The sequence below is a fragment of the Metopolophium dirhodum genome, chromosome 1 (genome assembly GCF_019925205.1).
Source record: "Metopolophium dirhodum isolate CAU chromosome 1, ASM1992520v1, whole genome shotgun sequence".
NCBI lineage: Eukaryota > Metazoa > Arthropoda > Insecta > Hemiptera > Aphididae > Metopolophium > Metopolophium dirhodum.
In genome coordinates, this window is record NC_083560.1 from 17,375,036 (window position 1) to 17,392,972 (window position 17,937).

At 32.0% G+C, this 17,937-nt stretch overlaps 1 protein-coding gene across 1 annotated transcript; it reads right to left on the reverse strand.

Moving 5' to 3' along the window:
• Positions 1 to 578: 578 nt before the first annotated feature.
• On the reverse strand, positions 579 to 1,196 carry LOC132933536 (general transcription factor II-I repeat domain-containing protein 2-like). Its single transcript, XM_060999814.1, has one exon. It carries the CDS (start codon positions 1,194 to 1,196, stop codon positions 579 to 581), a length of 618 nt encoding a protein of 205 aa, XP_060855797.1.
• Between the last annotated feature and the right edge of the window lie 16,741 nt (positions 1,197 to 17,937).

Here is a 17,937-nt window from a genome sequence, read left to right on the forward strand (position 1 = left end):
GTGAAAACAATAAATTACAAAATTTCGGCCACGTGAATGTGGCAACATCGCATAAAATATTCTATGCTCAATCGTGTTGCTAAAAAGGTATATTATGCTCAATCGTTTTATGCTCAATCGTGCTTTACCGACGCCCTGGGCCTCGCGATCGAGGCGCCTCGCGCCTAACATGTTTATGTGAATGAAAATGTTTGGGTATTCGTATTTTATGCTGTGTTATTGATTTTATAATAGACAGATATTCAATGATGTACAGAAATACGGCAACCGATTCCACGCCGTTAACTATTATGGAATAGTGTAAATATGAATATTTACTTACAAATATTTTATAACTATAAATATTAATACTGTCCGAAGCAAGTCGACTAAGGGAGCACGATTATCATTTTAATTAAAAACCGTAGAAATACCAGTATAGGTATAAAGCATTCAGTCATTATTTATAACTTGTTCATAGATTGACAAAATTAATTTTATTTGACCGCTTGATGTTCATTTTTGACCATAATTTTATTATCTACACCAGGCATGTCAAACTCAAAGTATCAGGTGGGCCAAATATATTGAAAAGTTTACTATTTGGGCCGCACATAAAAATTTAGCGAAAATTGTGTTTTAAATAGATCTAATTTACATTTGAAAGCCTTAACATGGTCATTAATGGCTGTTATAATTTGATTTTTCCCTTGTAATTTTAAATTTAAATTCGATAAGTGCTTCGTTATATCGACCATGAAGGATAGGTCTTGTAACCACATTGGATCCGATAAAACGCTGACGTCTTGTTCTTTAGACTCTAAAAATATTTGTATGGCATCTCTTAAGTTCCAGAATCTTTCCAATACAGTGGAGCACGATAACCATCGTACTTCTGTAAAGTATGGTAAACCTGAATACTCGCTTTCTAAATCGTTTAAAAACATCGAAAATTGTCTTTGGTTCATACCACGGGATCTTATAAAATTGACCATTTGTTTTACTGGTCTTATTACATGTGCCATATTAATAACTTTTGTACATAACACCTCTTGATGTATAATACAATGTGTCCTATGAAATTTATGTTCAACATTTTCATTCTGTAAATCATATTTTTTCAAGAGTTCAAAAACAGAAACGAATACATCCTCTCCTGTAGTAGTATCAAACATAGGTATAATTTCCAATAACTCTTCAAAAATATTAAATTCCATATCGCAAGCACGAAAAAACACAGCTAACTGAGCTGTGCCACCAATATCGGTACTTTCATCACAAGCAATTGAAAAATACTCGAATGTAGGTATTTGAATTTTAATTTGATTACTCAAATTGCATGCTAGTTCAGTTATTCTTTCAGCAACCGTATTTCGTGATAATGAAATGTTTTGAAAAACTTTTAGATTTTCGGGACAAATAATTTCAGCAGTTTTAATCAAACACGTTTTTATAAAATCACCTTCAGTGAACGGTTTCGAATGTTTTGCAATTAACTCTGACAACACGTAACTAACCTTTACTGCAGCTTCATTTTCTTGTGGTATTTTAGTAAACATTATCTGTTGTTTTTTATACCCTGATATAAACTCTTTCAGTTTTTCTTGCCTCAATAACCCTTCATACTGGTCGTATTTTGACTTATGTTGTTCATAATGTCGCTTTATGTTGTACAACTTTGGAACACTAATAATACTTTTACATATTAAACAAAGTATTTTATTATTGATTTCACTGCAAAAATATTGTAATTCCCAATTTTCTTGAAACTGCCGATGTTCATCGGTAATTTTTCGTTTATTACTACCACTTGGTTTTGATAGAGACATTTTTAACTATTAAATTTACTGAGGAATACACGTAACAAAATTTAAACTCGAACACACGGTGGTTATCGAACGACTAACACGCGTGTCGCAAACTGACGATATAAATTATTAATCTATGTTTTATAATCTATTTAGATATAAATGTATATAAAACCATCATTAATCCAGACTTTATTCGATTATAGTTTATCAGAAGATAAGACAGTATAATAATGTATACCAAATAAACCATTCTCTAAGAATCTAAAATAGTCATTACACGACATTAATATTTTTTTTTGCACATTAATATTGGTAGCCGCGGGCCACAAAAAAATGAGCCGAGGGCCGCATGCGGCCCGCGGGCCGCGTGTTTGACATGCCTGATCTACACTACTGGTGAATGGTTGTCGTTTTCAGTCTTGTCGATTAAGAGATATAAACGACACAATGTAAGTAATATACAATTTTATTTTTTTTGTTATTATTATCTTACAGACGAGTTGCTTTCTTAAAATTATGTACCAGCGTTAGGTACAGCTGAGTCACGATAACCATGAAGTCGAAGGGATATAAAAATTAGCTAGGGTATATTATGTGTGATTCGAGATTTCCAACTCGAATTTAACTTAAACTAACCTCAAAAGTAATTTTTAAAAAAATACAGTAGTCAAGTTTTAAGCTGTCATCGAGGTCCGAGTTGTCGAGACATGACTGTTTTATAGTAAGTTGTGTTAAGGTCCTCGGAAACCTACAATATTTTTTTATCAAAACGACCAAAATGACTGACAAAAATTAGGGTACCTATTATAAAAGTGGTTTGATTTAAGAAATGTAAACGTTTTTGATTTGGTAAAGAAGTTTACAATGTATCTGTCGGGTAGAAAATAATCAATATTTTTTTTTTGGTTTGTATTTAATACTATTATAGTTGAAAAATCGATAAAATTTAAAATGTTTACGGTATTCGTTTAATTTGCTAAAATTGAAAAAAAGCGTTTTAACGGATGCATGGTAATTATTGTTTGTGCATTCAAATATCTTTCCATTTATTGAATATAAGCTTTAAAAGTGCTTAAATTGTTGTCAGACATAATATATAGCTCACGTCCATAAATTTGTTTTGAATAAATTGATCTAACGACAAAGTCACATTATGGTTCGAAGTTAAATGCTCCAAAAAACCTAAAAATGCCTTAGTAGAATACACAACCTACTTGTACGTTAAAAAAGTGACTAGATTCAAAACACGTCTCGCCAGCACCACCCATTCAAAAATTTTAAATTTATATTTACAGGAAATCAGCATGTAATTAGCACGAATTTGCAAGACGATCTCCTAAATTTGCAAGACAAAATGTACACCTGTATGACAAAAAATGTAAAAAAAAAAATTTGAAATGTTTGAATTGGTGGTGCTGGCGAGACGGTCGTATTCAAAACAATGTTCTAAAAACGTAAAAAAAATGTATTATTTTATATAGAAACGCAATACTAAACATGCGTTACATTATTATGTTGTTCGATTTATAACACAAAACACTATCGTAACTCGATGATTATCGCAGTTTATTCAAGTCATATGAATTTTCATGATAACCCCCCTCATTTTATGAGCAACAAATTATTTATCGTTTGATAACGAAAATGTTCAAATATAGCTATCGTTCACTGTGACTGTCATTTCCATAGTTAAATGTATTGTACAGAGTTTGAAGAGATAATTTGATCGACATTTTAACATTTTGAAAAACTATCCGGAAAATTACCTAAAAATAAATAAAATTCCTACCCTAAAAATCCAAAAAATCAATAAAATGCGAAATAAAAGTTTCACATTTTTTAATTATTTGTTGCACGAAATGAATTTTGCGATTGAAAATCGTTACTTTAGAGGATTCCAAAAGTATAAATATAAATTTGCATTAAAATCCGAACCTTACGATCGGTAGTAAACGTTCACAAAGACGAGCAGCTACCACGAGGAACGAACGAATTGCCTAAACACCTTACTAACCAACTTGGTCCTTAAAAATGACTCGTTTGCAGGGGCCTTAAATGCAACCAGTGATTATTTGGGCTTTTGATTCTTCACCAGAAGTTGACCACGGTAACTAATAGTATATCGATGGCTAAGAAGCCAAAAGTTGTAAGTCCTATTTTTCTCAAAATCGTTTTATTAGTCCATAGGGTTTATCTGGGTCGTATTTTTGATTCGGTAAGACATTACAAGTCAATATCATAATTAAAACATGTTTTATTTATACTTTAATTTATGTATTTTTAGTGCGAGATAGGTTTTTTAGTGCGCACATATAACAAGTCCTAATTTAATGAGATATACAATGAATGTTTTAACATGATCTAAATATCAAGTGGACAAATATAACAAGTCCGGAATTGTTACTTTTGTCAAAAACAATACATTCAATTTTGGACGTGTAATGTTTTAGATAATATTTAATTTGTTTATCAATTTATAAAAAATGAATATGTCTGGACGTATTGTTTTAAATAATAAAAATTTTTAATTTTAAATTACACTAAATAATATGATATTATCTTCAATTAGCATAAAATATCATTAAACACGGGTTTTATTTGAATAAAAATTTGATGAAAAATGCTACTTTATTATTTTTTACATTCAATAAAAAACTGCAATATTTTTTATATTTTTACTTTTTTACTGCAATTATATAAGCAAATTGAATTTTTTATATCAAAAAAATTAGTCTTACGTACATTTTAACTATTTATATAATAAATTAATTAGAGTTTATATTAAATTAACAACTGTTAATATGTCCATCAAAACCTTACATGTCCATGGTAAAAATATATTATAATAATTGCCATTCATAACAAGTCCCATTTAAATTTAAAAGAAACATTATAATTACGTTGAAAACAAATTTTAAGACCTAAAAGTAATAATTTATGTAATCTACAGAATATTTTACAAACAAATCAGTTGCAACACTGAAAAACAAAAATCTACAACACAAATGTTTTGGTGTAGAATAATTTAAAATCTCAAAACTGCTCTCCTGTAAAATTTGATGTTTGGGACATACAGCTTTTGGCCTCTTAGAGGCCATCGATATACCGTTTCGTTTGTTTTTTTTCAATTGCTATGGTGTAAAATGCTTAGTAGTCCTTACTCTTTAGGAATTACATGATTTATTAACAAAATTAGTGTGTACAACAAAATTGTATTCTGTGCAAATTTCCGGCTTCGTTGTCGTAAGTGATCATGAGCTCGGGTCAAGCGATGTAATAAAAATGTAGGTGTTTAGTTATACGTACGTAAAGTTATCATGTAATTCGTCATGGACGTGAACAAACTTCGATATACTCACTTACGACTTTCTCGGGATTTCGCCACATTTCTTCTCCGAACTTAAATCTGTGAGAGGAAACTGTTTTATATGTCGGTAGCTGCAGCGTATCAAAACAATTCCATCAAAGCACCGATTTGACGAAATTCCCAACCGACGGACAGGGTAAATTGTAAGTTTTAGTATTTTTTAACTACCCAAAAATAATGCGGACAAAATGTTAGCCGAACAAAAAATATTATAAAAACTGATATAATATTATATTCCTTGCTTATATATATATAATCCTTGGGTTGATAGGTGTATTATATATTATCAACACGAATTATTTTATTCATTTATTTTTTTAAATTATCGGGAATAACTCACTTTATTGATAACATGTCAAATGTTGACAATTTTTTTTATCTGAAAGATGAGAACTTTTTTTCGTCACATCAAAACCCGAATTTTCATTTTACTTTAAATAGTGCTATAGGAAAATACGTTTGAAAAATATCAAATATTGTGCATTATTGAAATGCATATGTAATTATAATTTTGAAATCTGTTTGATCCAACCTGCAAAATGTTTTCTTATTTTAAATAATAAAAAAAAAATAACTACCAATCTCACTATCCTACAGGGTGTGAGAAATTTTCCAGTAAGACCGATATACATTCAAACATTGCCTGGAAGTACATTAAACTGTTTGATTGTTCAGATGTAAAATCAGAATAAAAATTATCACAAAATCCTTAGATTTTTGTAAAATTAACGTCGGTGCCTATATTATGTTATTTGATTAGATAACATAACTCTTTAATGATCACAAAAAAATGTTATTATATAGTAATAATTCTGTTTCGAATAAAATCACTTTTTTTTTTTCACTTTTAATCTTCTTTTTAAAAATCAATATTATTTTGTCAAACGTTGCACGTGCATGTCCCCAACACTCCCAATAAAATATGATTTATTTCAGGTGGACATTTAGCAGTCAGTTAGCAGCCATTTGCAAGAATATTTTCACAATTTGCAAATCTTTGTTGGATCGTATAACAAAAAAAAAGGATGGGGCTACTGAAGGCTTGCAAATGATGGTCGCTAATTGACTGCTAAATGTTTAGTTGAAAAAAATTTCAACATTTTTATTGGGTGGCGTCGGTGAGTTGTACGTAAACGCATTGCTGTTCCGCGAATTCGTCTTTTTGCGATGAGCGATATAATAATAATATTATAATATATTCAATAGACGTACCGAGACAACTGTTGTAGTTGTGCAAACAGACGAGAAATAACTTTTTAGAGCAGGTTTAATAATAATATAATATCATCGTATTGAATATTTCGATAAAAAAATATGATCGGTCAGCGAGAATCGCGGACGGATAGAAATATAATATTATTAGGTAGGAGGTACCTATACATCATTTTAGAGGGTACGCATTGGACTCCGCGAGTGCGTGTTTCGCATCAGCAACAGACCATGGTAAACAACGGGCTGGAAATTCGACAGTGTTCGGGATTGATTGTTGTATCGCGATAATAATTGATTAACGAGGACGATGGTCGGTCGTTAGAATAATTTTATTGTTATTATGATACGAATAAAAACGAACGTTTCCACGACGACTACTGAAGCAGCAGTAAAACAAAGGGCACTGATTACGCGGTTTTCGAACCATCGTCACGTGCGCGAATAGTAATGCCATCGACGAGCAGTGTTGGGGAAGTTACTTTATTTTGGGTAATTAAATTACATTACTAATTACTAATCAAAATTGTAACTAAATTATTTTTAAGTTACTTTTTTTTCATTTTGTCAAGTTACATTACTTTTGAGTTTTAAAAGTAACTCAATTACAATAGAAGTTACTTTTTTTTTTTTTTAATATCACTGGAGCTTAATAACTTTTTCCTATATAACAATACACAAACTAAATAATGACTATCAACAATATGAAATTATTAACAATTAATACTAATTTTGCTACACATTAAATATCAATCTTTATTTTTCAAATTTATTTTAAACAACAATGCGTTTTCAAAATTATCGTCACTAATTTTGGATCGCTTTTTAGTGCATATATCTCTTGCTATGCTAAACAAACGTTCAACAGAAGCACTTGAGGGTAAAGCAGTATTATATTACAAAAAAATTAATCTCATTATTGGCATGTTTTTTAAAATAGTTAAATCACCATTAAAAGGAGTAAATAAAAAACGTTCAAGTTAAGCATTAGAATGCTCTATATCTTCATCAAAAATAATGTTATCATTGACTTCCTCAAGTTGATTTTGCTCTAAACTATTATCATTAACAGGTTTGAAATATTCTATTTCACTTTGAAGGATGTCAGTGGCTTCTTCTTTTTCCAATACTGACATACCTTTGAACTTAAATCACGTATTTCACTTTCACAGTCTAATTCCATTTTATACACAAAAATGCACTTCAAAATTATAAAATCCAGTGATTCACGAATGTCGAATTGTCGAATAATCTAAGACTTAAATCGTAATGAACTAACGAGCCAAAACTAATAACTCAGTAGGGCTAGGGACTTCATGCCCTATAAAACCTTATAATATGTATGCATAAATGCCCTAAAAAGTCACTAAATATGCTATTAAAATATGCATTTAAAAAATATATATATTTGTAATAAACTAATAACTAATAATAATTAATAAATAGGTAATAATAATATAATATTATGTAGATATGACATATAAATACAGTGGAACCTCGATTATCCGGGGTAATGATGGGGAGGGGGTCACACGGATAAATGAAAATCACGGTTAATCGAGACTTTTTATAATAATGAAATTTTTATTTAATTTTAATTAGAAATACATAGGTACAATTTTATAATAATGAAATTTTAAAAATTTGATTCAATTATAATTATAAATATGTATACATACATAATATACATACAATAATTTTCTACAACAAGTTATTAGGGCTTAAAATATGAAGTTATCAGTCTTTGTTTTTTTTGGTTTGAAATAATTTTCCTTACTTCACTTCTAATTTTTCTTAAGCCAATAATGTCATGGAAGTCAAAATCGATGTACAATATTGCTTATCTTCATATTATTATCGTCAAAAATGTCATTAATATAATTGTCGATATCGTGTATTATGTAATATAAAATGTTCGATTATAACTACATATATATCTACAGTCCATACTTATTTTTAAATTTTTGGAAGAGTGAGCACGGTTAATCGCAAACACGGATAATCGAGGTTCTACTGTAGATACATTTTATTATATAGATTAATTTGATTATTTTGATGATTGATTTTGTTTTCTTATTACATCGAGTTTTAGTCTAAACATTTAATTTTTAACTTTTTTAAAAATCAACTTATATTTAATACATTTGTATATTTTTAATATAGTACTGATTACCTTGAGCATTACATTGAACTATTATATATTTCCTTAAGTTGGGTATTTTGAACGACCTCCTGTTGTCAGCCAAAATATTTTTATATTTAGAAAAGGAACGTTCCACGTCTACGGAACTTATTGGTGCAAACTTAAAAAATGCTATCAGCCTTATCGGGAATCACGCGGTCGGTGTACCGATAAGTAGCAATAGTTAGGTTAGGTTAATAGATCAATAGATCGACAAGAAAAACACAAATACTAATATTTTAAAATATTTATTATATCTCAGGTCCAGGAAATCTATGTATTATAAAATCATATAAATAATTGTCAAATATGCACTTCTAAAATGAAAAATGGTCAAATATGGACTTATAAAACGAAAAATGGTCAAATATGCAAAATATGCAACTATAAATTTTAAATTTAAGCTCGTATTGCTATGAAACAAATTTCTATATAACTTAGCTATGTTGTTAATGATTATTTAAAAACATGCAAACTCCTAGAAGTCCCGAGCCTTACAGTAATAAGTAATAGGTATCAGAAATTCATAAGATTAGATCGTCGACGGACGACGACAGACAATAGTCACCGATTACAAGAAACGAATTTGTGGGCAATTACAATAAGCAATAAATAATAATAATAATAATTATTATTATTTTTAGTATTATTAAATTATGTATTATTATTATTGAGTTCCAACAACACTGTTGTACAAGCCGACGTCGACGTCGTGAGCCTGCTGCGGCGCGGTGACACAACACAGAGTAAAGATAACAATTCCATTCTAAAAATAACAGTTTATCGTCAAATAGTAAATAGCTATAATAACAAAAGTATTTTAATATCACAAGTTTAGAAAATTCTACTTATAAATTATAATAATTAGGTATATGATATATTTTAATATTTACACTCTTTATCCAATACCTACGGGCTACGTTCTAAAAATGTATTAATCCAAAAAAAAAGTAACGAGTAATTTAGTAAAAATTACTACAAAAAAGTAACTTAAATTACATATAAATTACTTACAACAAAATGTAATTAAATTACCATCAAATTACTTAAAAAGTAATTTCGTTACAGTAACTTGTAACTTAAGTTAAGTTACTCCCCAACACTGTCGACGAGCAATGAACAATCGCCGAAAAATATTTAATCATATTAATATGTTATTATTAGAGATTTTGATGACTTTTGCGTGGTAGATGATGGTTCCGAGCCTATACAGTTTTTTAGATTCTGAGCAAAGCGATGAATGTATTGATTTTACAATGATGTGTGTTTTTTTTTTAATTTTTAATTTTTTAATTTTTTTATTTTTGTGTCTGTCATCACCTTTTAGAACAGTAAAAGGCTTGGATTTTCTTCAACAGTAACTTTTCTGAGAGGAAAGTGAATCTAGTTGGTACTTTAGGGGGTCAAAAGTAAAAATTTCTCAGTAGTTTTCAAAAGCGACGTGAAAAACAAAAGAAAAATTAAGGAAAAACGGGCATTTTTACGCAAAATCTGTTTTCGAGAAAATCGATTTTGGTTTTTGGTGTAACTCTAAAACAAATGACCGTATATACTTGAAAATTTCACTGGTTGTTTATATTTGCATTTTCTATACACTATAACATTTTCAAAATATTTTGACTCTTTTTGAGCTGTTTACGGACATTGTCAGTTTTCAATTTTTTAGTTTTTTTTTCTATAAATATCAATAAAATTTTATCTGTTGAGTAAAAAAGCTTGAAAATTTTATAGAAGGCTCCTAGATTATTGTTTCAAAGGCAGATGAAAAAAATTAAAAATCCTTAGTCACAGTTTTTATTTATAAGCATTTAAAGTTCAAATTTTGACAAAATACGGAAAAATCACGAAAATTAGCAAATTATTTTGAGTTGAGAATACATAAAAATTTTTCTTTTTAAATCTAAGATTTTAAAATGTAATATAAGATTACTCATAAGTTTGTCTACCTTTATCAAAAAAAAAAAATGTCTACAAGAAACTTAAATTAAATTTTTATGAGCGTCTGAAATTTATATTTTTACAATATTTGATATTCACTTGATTTCTCATGTAACAATTTTCTTATTTTGTTGTTGTTCAAATAATATCATTGTATAAGAAAAACGATTCCGAGCGAAAACGGTCAGTCAGCCTATGATATTACTATGCACGAACTACTGCGTAGTAGTTCCTGTTACTAAGTATATTTAATGATATTATTGTGAATAAAGTGATTTATATATTGACCTATTTATGTAGAAACTTGTTTTAAATTTTCAATCCTTAGCTATAAAAGTTAAGCATCTTCTACATTTTTAACTACAAAATAATTATTAAATTTTAAATTTGATAAATGTTGTCAAAATTCGAACATAATAATAATATTAAATGCTTGTAAAAAAAATTGTGCCTATGTATTTTTAATATTTTTCTACCGCTATTGTTACAATATATCAGAAGCCTTCCATTAAATTTTCACGTTATTTTACTCAATAAATACAATTTTATTGATATTTATGGAAAAAAAAAATTAATAAAATTGAAAACTGACAATGTCCCTAAACAGCTCAAAAAAAGTCAAATTATTTGGGAATTGTTATGATGCATAGAAAATGCTAATATAAACATTCGGTGAAATTTTCAAGTATATACAGTCATTCGTTTTTTAACTACAACAAAATAAGAAAATCGTTCAACGAGAAATTTAGTGAATATCAAATGTTGTAAAAATATGAATTTCAAACGCTCATAAAAATTTAATTTGACATATTTTTATTGTTGATAAAGGTAGACAAATTAAATTATAAAATCTTAGATAGTTAGATTTAAAAATAAAAATTTGTATGAATTTCTAACTCAAAATAATTTGCACATTTTCGTCATTTTTACGTAATTTGTCAAAATTCTTACTAAATGCTTAAAAAAAAATTGTGACTGTATTCTTAATATTTTTCAACTGCCATTGAAAGAATATATTAGTAGCCTCGTATAAAAATTCAAGCTTGTTGAATCAACGAATAAAATTAATAACTCTAAACAGCTGTAATAACTAATAAGTGGTTTTCTGTAGGTTGGTAAAAAAAGACAATGGGGGGGGGGTATAACCCCTAACCACCCCTCCCCTGAACCTATCGTGTTGGACATTGTAATGGTAGTGATTTGAATTCAATGATATAATATTGTAATTATTATTATATATAATTGTATAGAAAAAAGGTGGTAAGTGTATGTTACTCTGCTGTACAGTAGTTTGCAAGTGGGTCACTGTTTGATGGATGGTATTCAATTTGAATTCAATAATATAATATCATTGTATACGAAAAACAATTCTGAGCGATGACGGTTTGTCAGTGGGGATATTTTATATTGTAGTTATATTGTTATTATACTTGTTATTAATACGGTAGCCGGTAAGTTAAATTAATATCATCAAATTACAAACGAAATAAGTAAAATCGTTATTCTGGGTAATTTAATATATTATAATTTCCTCCAAATTTGACTAAAAAATAATTGTAAAAAACCATTCCAAACATTCCAAAGCAGTATATTTTTTCAAGTATTTTGATACATAAAAATCGAATTCAGGACGAGCAGTTTATGAGTTATAAGTATTAAAAGCTTAGATAGGTGGAGTGGAGTGGTATGTGGTCACTCCGCAAAATGTTTGTCCACCACTCTGACACGGTACGCAGCGGCCACCAGTACCAAGTACAGGTACCGCAGCGACCAGTCTACACTTTTCGTCAACCGTAGGGCTACAGCGCGACAACGCCAACTCCCCCACCGCGCCACAAAGGCACAAGGTGGGACGGGAAGGCGACACCTCATTGGATGGTGCCGATCAACTACGCATCACGCCATTCCTATGACGTCAATAACTCTTCCTTCTCTCCTGGCATGTCTCATATAAATAGGGGCCCTGTTCCACAAAGTCTTTAGAAGTAGTTATCCCAGCTTTCAGTACTTGTGGGTCGCGGACTAGTATCAGCCGCATCGCCGCCCGCGCTAAAAGTACTTAATTCCCAGTCATAGTGCATAACATAGTTACTCTCCGGTAGTATTAACATTCTACCGACAAATTTCTAAGTAATGAATTAAATATATAAAATGACGTAATAAACAAGTGTTTCATAAAATTATAATTGTGTTACAATATTATTATATCTAAAACTCATCTACCGTCTTCCGATCCAGAGTACCGACGTGTACGTGCCTTCGTCGTAAAAGAAGTGTGCAGTAACCAATCGGGTGAGAGCGACGGGTTACTACACTAGTCAGTCGTGAATAGTGAAACCCCTGTTTTTCCGACAGCCTGCCACACGCCGTGCGCTGACGCCACGACAGCAAAGAAAAAACCTAACTAATTTTTTTGCTATAAACCATTCGCCGTCCGTTGTTCTTTTTTTTTTATTCTCTTGTAACGTCTCACACGGTGGCTTGCCCGGATTCGGCGTGGACCGTACGTTGACGAGAAACTTCAGTGGTAATAAGGTCGCCAACCCACAGCCGAGATTCGGAAATCGGAGCGTGTGGGATTTGTAAAATAGAATGAAATCGGGAAAAACAATAACAAAGGTATTTGATGGGGATCTACAGGTATATTTATTTAAATATTTATGGTAAAAACAAAAACAATAATATTAAATTATGGCCAAGAAAAGCAATATCGGCATAAAAACTTTGCCGCAAATAAAAAGGTCACCTTAAAAAAAAAACACATACATATTAATCATAACAACTGCATTTTCGCAGGGTACTTGCACACGGTACCTATGCGGTTACCGGCGTACATAAATAATAATACCAATAATAATAATAATACACGTAGTACACTATACACGTAACAAAACACAAAATACCGGCCAAGGCGTAGTATAAATCATCAAAAAAAATCATTATAATAATAATGTTACCGAGTTCTGGGCGTGTGCGTGTGTGTCCGAGCATCATCACCAGGACGTCCTCGGTGAAGCGGTGTCTCTACTCGCTCGTCATGTTGTCCGGCAGCGGGCAGAGAGGCAAAATTTAAGTAAAAGCATAGATACGAGCGTCGGACGCGTCGCACATCACACGGGAAAAAAAACAATATTAGGTAATCATTTGGTAATGAGTTGTAATTGGCCGGTATGTCGTGTATTACATTGGAATAGTACAGAATAATGACATAGTGCCGGCCGGTCAAACTCGACCACGGGTACTAGGCAGCGGTAATAGTGTGTGTGTGTGTGTGGTTTATAATGATATTAGCTGATCCCGCTGGCACTTCGTTGCCCGTTAAATGTACCAATTCTATATTACTCAAACTTTGTTCAGTTCGTTATTTAATATTCGGCGTATGGTGTATGGTGTTCAAAATTTATCTTAACTTTTCTGTTGCCCGCGATAAAAGTTCTGATTCGCGGCAGTACATTATCAGGTAGGCAATCTACCTGCGGTAGATCGCGGACCCCGGCGTGCTGTTTGTACGTAAGTGTACGATTTAACTCTAAAGTATCAAAATTGTAGCACTATAAGTTTGTCGTTTTTACTTAATTCCACATACGGAGGATTTATATAATCAATTAATGCAAAAGCCTAACGCAACCGTACTGAAATCCGATGAATCAAAAAAAAAAAACACATTTAACACTTTTTATAATTAGCCCATCTTTTCCCCAGAGGTCTAATCTACACACAAACATTCATTTTTATCTATACTAATATATAAAATGATAGCCATAACTCCGGAACCACGTCTTATCCCACAGCGTAAAAACTTCACAGAAACCATCTACATATCAATCTTAATATATTATCCTGAAATTTTCATCGAAATCGGTTCGGAAATTGAAGCGAACAAAAATAGCGATACAAATTATATTATTATCTCGATTATCACAATATATTATTAGTATTGTACGCATTCCGCGTACGACGTCGATAAATAACAGATTACTAATAGATAATAATAATAACCTATTCGCGTTATCGCATGGAAACACACGCACGCACGTCGTACGCTGAAACCGCGCGCGCGAAACATCGTACTAACTTAAGAGGCCATAACTCCGGAACCACATATCGCACAGTGTACAAACTTCACAGAAACCATCTACATATCAATCTTAATATGCCCTGAAATTTTTATCGAAATCGGTTCGGTGGATCTTGAGCTATAAGATTTATAATTCAAAATGTACACTTATTTTTATATATAAAGATGCACATTTTGTGTTGGGTGTGGGCAGAGATGCCCGCGGGACGGAGCGCGCTATCGCATAATAATTTACCTCGATAATGATGGTTCATTATTCAAATGGTTACACTCTTGTTATATTATATATATATTTATACCTACGTGCATCCCGTACGGGATACAATAAAAATAAACCTCCACCACCACGATAGTTGTGTTTAATTTGAACGAACGCGTGTGTCATCCACGCACACACACTACCAACGACCGGCTCACCGCGGATCACTCACCACCACCGTCGTCGTAGGCGTGTCAAATTGGCTCCCCGCAGAGGGATCGAACCCCGGTCTCCCGCGTGACAGGCGGGGATACTTACCACTATACTACCGAGGAAGATTGCTTGTATTAAGTGAATATTAAGTGACTTTTAGCCAGGAGTGTGTTTGCCGGTTACCTAGGATTCCCAGTGAACATTACGTAAGAATTATTTCTATAGCACGTAACAGGGAATCCCGCGCAGCCGTGCATAACCGTGATACGGATTGGGAAGTAGTTATATGACAACCACCACCCCTCCGCAACGCCCACCTTTCGTCCCGCGACATTACCGTCGATAACGGCACAGCGCGCAGGCCAAAACCGGTTTCAGCCGCTGCAGCCGCCGAGTACGTCGACCCAGTTCTGCTATTCTGGGGGAACGCTTGCGGCGGTACCGACAACAGCTGACCTATTAACGAAATCGCCAATAGAACACTTAGACTTGCGTAAACAGCACACACAATTTACGTAAAAAAAAAAAAAAATCCCTAACCCTAGTACACACACCAAACACAAGCTACCTCACCGACCAACAGCTTAACGACCGCATTTGTAATTTAATCGTACATAATGACTGGTAAAACGTTACAACAGTTATCGTCGGCGGAGCTGCGTAGCGAGTGCTCGGCCCGCGGACTCGGTGTGTCCGGGTCGAAGTCGGATGTGTATTGTAGTAAGCAAGTTAATACTTAACAATAAAACAAATTACACAGGTACATAATAATTATACTATACTATAATTTAGACACTGTAATTCGGCATAAATCGGATAATAGAAACGGAGGTAAGGGTTCTTTCTGTTTAGTAAATAATATTACATTTTAATGTCTTGGTTAAGAGACGGTAGATATTAGGAACTCACTGAACCATAATTTGCTCTGTATACGACAGATGTTCAAATATAAAAATATATACTATATGATTATTTTGATTACAACGCTGTACGCGACGATAGTCATTATAAAAATATTAAAATTATATAAAAAAGATTATTTCAAATTTAATACACAGAATTATACTGGAAGTCATAATATGCGTGGGCTGGAACGATGTTCACACAAATCACATCCGTGAGCCGAGATACAGTATCTATAGGCAAGGGGTACGGGGAACTTCATATAAAAGGGAGCCCGAATCGGCCTGTTTTCAGACGTGTACTACCACCCATTAGTGCAAGCACCTTCACGCCACTCTGTACAACATTATTTTGGACTTAGAAAATTATCGAACAATATAATAAAATTCACAATAAACAACAACTGTCTTTTATTTATTATCAACCACGACTTCAACATCAAATAAAGTGTCTGCGACCTGCATCTATAATATATTGGCAGCCACTTATCTACTATTAGTACTACGATAGTAGGTACCAAGCTCCCGAGTATATTACAGTATGTCAGACTAGAGGAGCACCTTAGGGAAAGCGGGCTAGTTCCCGAGAACGTGAGGTTCGAACCAGTGCAGCCCCCAATCGCAGGATTAGGGGACGGCACTGGACAACAACCACACGTTCGATCAACGCTGTCAAGCACGGACGTCAGTCAGATCTTCGAACCATCGACTAGGGGTATCTCGACAAGCCATACGGCAAGTCAAGGACGACCAACGGACGATCGGCCAGAGGACTACGACAACCAGCTGACCATGCAACAGGGCCAGTCCGCACACCCATCAAATACCGACATTTTCAAAACCGCTGCGGGACAACTACAAAAGTTAAAACTGGCGTTGCCACAAACGAACGACACGACGTCGTTCGAGGCACACGACTTTGCAGTCCCGCGGTACACCAACCACCCGTCACCCGTACACATAACCACTCGTACACACGATAGTTACCAGTCGGGTAGGTCATATTATGAGCGCCAGCCACACTGCCGCCACGAACAAGTCCGACCGTTCTTCACGCGCGACAGTCAACACGACTATACGGGTCACACAGTGGCGTAAATTGGTCTAAATTGTTGGGTTGCAATAAGTTTCTAGGTTGGACAGACTTTTGGGAGGGCTTAGCCCATCACATCTCCCCAAAAATGTTTTCTTTTATTCTATATTTAATATTACAAGTACATAAGCTCAACAAAACTATTTTAACCCTAAAAGCTTAAACACATATTGTCATATTGTATCTATTGGTATTTGGTATATATTATGAATATGCACTATAATTAGTAGGGTAATAATTACTTACTGACTACCGTCAATAAAATACGTTTAATTTTCTTAAAGAATATATGAAAACATAAAATACAACAATTTATTATTTTATTTTATTTCATAAAATTAATATTTTAAATAACAGCTGCTATTTAGATTTTTATAATATGTACTGTTTATATTTGTATTTGAATTTGTATGTTTAAATACATATTTATCACTTTTATACTACACAAATTAACCAAAACATTTACTATTATTTATTTTACGTAGGTAACTAGTTAAAGAATTTTCACTTTGAATTGGTAGAAGTAGGTATTTAACAAAATATCCTTAAATATTTAATGATATTAAATTATTATAAATATAATTTCAATAAATTGTATACGAATACTAAATATATGATAGGAAATTAATTATTCACTAGATTTAGGTACCATTTTTGATTTTTTTTCCTGGAGAATGGAGGTTTTCTTCAGATAAGCTAACATTTTTCTGAGCATTTGTATTAGTATTTTTTCTTAAGCAGGTACAACAATTAGTACCGAAATAATACAAAAAATATATACCAAAATAAATTTAATTTGCTCAATAATATAATATTATCTTAATAATTAATTTAAAAATTAACTTACAGATCAATTATATATTTTTTTATTTGTCAAAATTGTAGTTTTAATATAATATAAATCAGTAATATATTTTAAGGGCTACTTTAAACTTAATGCATACTAAATAGGTATATGTACTAAAC